General features: G+C 50.2%; 1 protein-coding gene across 1 annotated transcript; it reads left to right on the top strand.

Moving 5' to 3' along the window:
• The first annotated feature begins 347 nt into the window (after positions 1-347).
• Positions 348-3854, top strand: HMGN2 (high mobility group nucleosomal binding domain 2). Its single transcript, XM_086625983.1, has 6 exons — positions 348-467; positions 1294-1338; positions 1681-1710; positions 2017-2067; positions 2425-2520; positions 2934-3854. The coding sequence occupies exons 1-6, from the start codon at positions 453-455 to the stop codon at positions 2967-2969; spliced, it is 273 nt and encodes a 90-aa protein (XP_086482109.1). The 5' UTR covers positions 348-452; the 3' UTR covers positions 2970-3854.
• The last annotated feature ends 981 nt before the right edge of the window (positions 3855-4835 follow it).

Below are 4835 nucleotides of genomic sequence, written 5' to 3'. Positions count from 1 at the left end.
CGGCCCAGTTGCGCGCGCGCCGCCTCCTCAGCGCGTCTCTGCCTTCCCCGCCTGGCCCCCGCCCCACGTGACCCTGGCGGGCCAATGGGCGGGCGGGGCGGTGGGGATCCGGCTGGAACCGGTTGGGCCGCGTCCGGCTCTATATAAAACTTTATAAACACCCGATTCGAATTAGTGGGGTCGGGAGCCAGCGGAGCCAGCCGGGAGGCAGCCCGGCCGCGCCGCCCGCGCCGCGCCGCCAGCCGCTCCGCTCCCTTCCTTCCCTCCCCTCACCCCCCCCCCCCCTCCATCCCCCGCTTCTCGCCGCCGCCCCGGGCCGAGCGCGCCCCGGCTTCCTCCACCCCCCTCCTCTCTTCCTCCGCCTTCTCCCTCCGCCCCCTCACGCCGCCCAGCCGAGCTCCTCTCTCCCTCACACACACACACACACACACACAACGCGCCCGCGCGGAGCCATGCCGAAGAGAAAGGTACGTGGCGCCGGGGGAGCGGAGCGGGCCGCCCCGCCGCGCCCCTCTCCGCCGTAGCGGCCTACCTTCCCCCCCCCCCCGCACCGCTCGCGTCTGTGGAAGGGGGGGCGGGACTACGCGCTCACCCCCCCCCTCCCCCCCTTCCTTTCTTCCCCCCCCCCCCCGCCCCGTTCGGGGCGGTAACGGTTGCGAGGTGGCGCGCGAGGCCCCGACGGGGGTGGGGGCGGGGCGGCGCGGGGACCGTTACCGGCTGCGCGCGCGGGGACTAACGGCCGCGGGGGCCCTGCGGCGGGGGCGAGCGGGGAGGGAGAGGGAGGGGAGGGGCGCGCGCCGAGCGGCGCCGGTCCGATCCGGTTGGTTTTGGCGGGAGGTCGGGGCGGAGGGGGGGGGGGGGGGGGGGGAGGGGAGCGCCGGTGGGGCGGGAAAGGGCGGGAAGCGGCGCCCGCGCTGCTTTGCCGCCAAAACCGCCGCCCCGCGGGGGCAGCCGTGGGCGGGAGCGGGGCCTCCCTGAAGGGGCCGCGCCGCTCCCCCGCCTCCCCCTTCCCCACACCCCCGGGGGAGGCGTCTGCTCCCGCCCCGCCGTGGGGTGGGTCGGTGCGGGGCTTCCGGGGCTTGGCCCGGGGATCCTGACCCGCCGGTGCCTCCGGCCCCTCCCCGCGTCTCGGCGGCCTCTGGAGTGCTGTCCGCGGCCGGCCCGCCCAGTCCAGGACAGGTGGCGGGAGCGGGTCGGAAGGGTTTCCCTTGCGGGTGGGGGGTTGGAAATAACCGCGGGGGCTGAGGGGGCCTCCCCTTAACTTGTCCGTATGGCTTGTGCTTCACGTCTCAGGCTGAAGGAGATACCAAGGGCGATAAGGCCAAAGTTAAAGATGAGGTAAGAAGTTCAATGTTTTGAGAAAGTTGGGTTATAAAGTGTTTACGTTGGAAGCTGAGGTTTAACTTCATCAAAATAAAGAACTGGGGAGTTGGTCTTACTTGATCCTGGCTTTTTGGAGTATTAACTGTCTTTTAACTTCAACGATGAAAAATTTATTTAACTGTCGTGAGCCGTTAGTAGTGATTTAAACGGGATAGTCTCGTGTTTCTTGAGAAAAGGGAAGTAAAAACTTAAACATTAGTTCCAGGATTTTACTACTTTGAAATGAGAGCTACTTTATGAGTGTTTGAGAGTTCATATTCCCTCACATTAAACTCAATCATTTTTCTTTTTAAACAGCCACAACGGAGATCGGCGAGGTTATCTGCTGTGAGTATTCTCCTGTTGAGCAGAGATGTCACAAAACTTAATGGTTTTAGGTTTGAGTATTAGATACTGCACCTGTGTGAGAACTGTGGGTATTCTGGAGAGACGTGTTCTTCAGTTGAAAGTTACTGGCTTAACGAACTGCCCTGTGAGAGTGGTAGAATAATTGAGAAACCACGTAAGTGCTTCAATTTCGGATGTTTTGATTTGCTTTCCTAAAACAATACCATTTGGGTTGAATGTTTTAAAAAAGTAGTATGTTTCTCTTAAAATAATTTGAGTAACAAGATTTTTTTTTCTCACTTGCAGAAGCCTGCTCCTCCGAAGCCAGAGCCTAAACCTAAAAAGGCAGCTCCAAAGGTAAGTCGTTGCATCAGTGCTCTTACTGAAGGGTGAGTGGGTTATGAGGTTTAGATTTGTCCACTAATAACTAAGAAAACTTTGAGCAACAGTGTTACGTAGCGGTGAAGTTGAGCTGCATCATCACTTCTATGAACTTGCACTGAAAGCTTGTGAATTTTACAAAACTCGCATAAAAAATACCAAAGTGAAGACTCGTCACAGTTGTTGTCAGATCTCTTAAAGATGCAAACGTACATTGTGCGTCGCGTGATTTTTAGGCCAGCGTCTGATGTCGGTTTTTAGCGTTCTGGTTTTTGGGTTCTTGTGGCTTAGTGACTGATGCTGGTAACGGTGTACGTCATCTTACCTTCACAGAAGAGCGAGAAGTTGCCCAAGGGAAAGAAGGGAAAAGCTGATGCTGGCAAGGAGGGAAACAACCCTGCAGAAAACGGAGATGCCAAAACAGACCAGGTATAACAGCGGCTCTGGCAGCTTCTGTCACGTCAGCAAATTATTTTTTTCCATATCAAACATAAGACAGGTCTAGACTTGCGCTAATTAAGAGGAATTATTGCCTGATTATTTAGACCTGTTGCTTATGACACTAGCAACACATCAACAGCCGTGCTGGGGGGCGTTGCTCCCTTGGTAAAGAGTTAAAAGTTGTCTGTCAATTGAATTGCCATGGGAAAGTTCTGAAAGTGTGGAAAATTTGCAAATAATAAAGCTGTCTTACAGTACCTTGAATGTTAGATTTAGTTTTGTTAAAAAATAGAGAGGTGCAACCCAGATAAGGTTCCTTCTGTTCAGAGAATTGCTGTTTTTTAACTGAAAAATGAGTTATCAGTTGTTTGTGTATTGACTGGTTCCCCTTTTTCTTGTAGGCACAGAAAGCCGAAGGTGCTGGTGAAGCCAAGTAAAAACGTGTGAATTTTTGATAACTGTGTACTTCTGGTGACTGTACAGTTTGAAATACTATTTTTTATCAAGTTTTATAACAATGCAGAATTTTGGTTTACTTTTTTTTAAGCTATGTTGTTAGCACACAGACCGCTTCGTTGTTGTGTTTTGAGGGGGGGGGGGGGAGGGGGAGGGACAGTGGGGACAAATGTCACTTAGTCTATTTCTCAGAACCTAAATTTTAATACGAAAAGATTTCCCCATCCGCTGGTTTTTGGAGGAAGGGCTCTTCCTGAATAGAGGAGGAAGGGATTCCTTCGTGCTGCACATCTGTTAAGTTCTGTGAAGTGCATCCAGGTGAACATCGAAGCTCCCAAGATGCCTGTTGCCGACTTCAAAACCGCAGTTTGTAATCCCTCGGTGTTTCCTTTCGCATCCTCGGTGTTTGCCTAGAGCCTGTCACTCCAAAACATGGCAAAAAAATGGCATTTTCGGGCTTACCACTCTATAAACGTGTTGTCAGGTGATCCGGACTTCTGGTGTCTAATTTGGAATAGAATGGCTCTGAAAGGAGCCCTACTTCCTCTTTTATATTGTGGAGCTTCAGATTAAGAAACCTGCGTTTTTAATTTTTTTTTTTCCTCAAAAAAAGTCAGGGTAGGTTTGTGAAGAGTTGTTAAACAACATGCTAAATGTGAAAGTGTCCACCCTCACTCTAAACTTTTCCCTCTACAAGTATGAAATGAAGATTCTTCGGTTTTATAGCAACTTTTACGTTTTGGTAGTCCGTGAAGGGAGGGGAGTTTGACAGTTGTTGTAAAATGTTGCAGATTGTAGCCCATGTCCTGCCTAAATTACCATGATTGTTTATGAAAAGTACCTTTAATAAAGCTGGATACGGTTTGGCTTGGACTGTTCTTAACGCCTTTCTCCTTTCTCTTGCCTTTGTTTCGTCTCTGACGTGGTTAATGCCAGAAGAATATTTGCTGCATATTGTGTTTGTAGTTAGGAAATGTTTTTGCTAATGGCCAAGAATTTGTTTTAAGCATCTTAATTCAGATGATGAATTCAGTCTTCGTGCACAAGTGAAAAGTGAGATTTGCTCACCTACAAGCTAGATCGCTGTAGGATGTTTTGAAACTCTTTGACTTCTTAGGAGGCCCAAAATGGAGCGTGTAAGTGAATCCACTGGGATAAATGATCTTTGGTATTGTCTAAAAAGTAGTACTATTCAAAAAGGGGAAGGATACAGCCATCTTTCAGTCTCTGCAGAGAAAACTAAATTCTGGTAAGCTTTTCTTGGTAGCGAAACCAGAACTAGCTGCGTAAAACTGATTGTGTGTTAGAATATTGTCGCTTCTGCGGATTGAAGACGGGCTTTGCTGTGGTGGTGAGTAAGCAGCAAACAAGACTTGTTGAGTAAAAACGTGCCATTTTTATAGTTGCTACTTACCCTATAGATCAGAGCCAAACCCTGATGTGTGAGTATCTCCTTCAGTAACTTTCTCAAAGTGTTTTTTCCATCTCGCCTTGGCCTTTCCTGGGACTTCAGTGTGTTCTTGATGGGAGTTGAGTGACCAGTTTCAACCTGTGCCGTTACCAGAGGGAATCCGATGAAAACACACGCAGCAGAGTTTCACATCAAGAAATTTTCTGTGTCTCAAGTGCTGCAAGTGTCACGGAATGGCTGCTGGACGTACAGAAAACAGCCAGTTTGAAACGTACAGATAGAAACTGGTTTTCCATCTCGCGTTATCATAGCTGCTAGGTCTTAAATTTGCCTTAGTGAAAATGATGAGGTTTAATAATCTGCCATCTGCTCCACCCAGAAGCAGCTTAGAAACGGCCAACAAAAATACTGACAACTTACTTGAGCAACCAAGTGG

Source organism: Tauraco erythrolophus, chromosome 24 (genome assembly GCF_009769465.1).
Source record: "Tauraco erythrolophus isolate bTauEry1 chromosome 24, bTauEry1.pri, whole genome shotgun sequence".
In the NCBI taxonomy this organism is placed as follows: Eukaryota; Metazoa; Chordata; class Aves; order Musophagiformes; family Musophagidae; genus Tauraco; species Tauraco erythrolophus.
Note: the sequence above shows the minus strand (reverse complement) of the source record. Positions and strands in the feature narration are given on the sequence as shown.

What these genes read in the sequence shown, in the direction of transcription:
- HMGN2 (XM_086625983.1), top strand. An exon ending in CTAAAAAGGCAGCTCCAAAG is followed by an intron (nt 2,068 to 2,424) that starts GTAAGTCGTTGC and finishes TTACCTTCACAG; the next exon opens with AAGAGCGAGAAGTTGCCCAA. An exon ending in GAGATGCCAAAACAGACCAG is followed by an intron (nt 2,521 to 2,933) that starts GTATAACAGCGG and finishes TTTTTCTTGTAG; the next exon opens with GCACAGAAAGCCGAAGGTGC.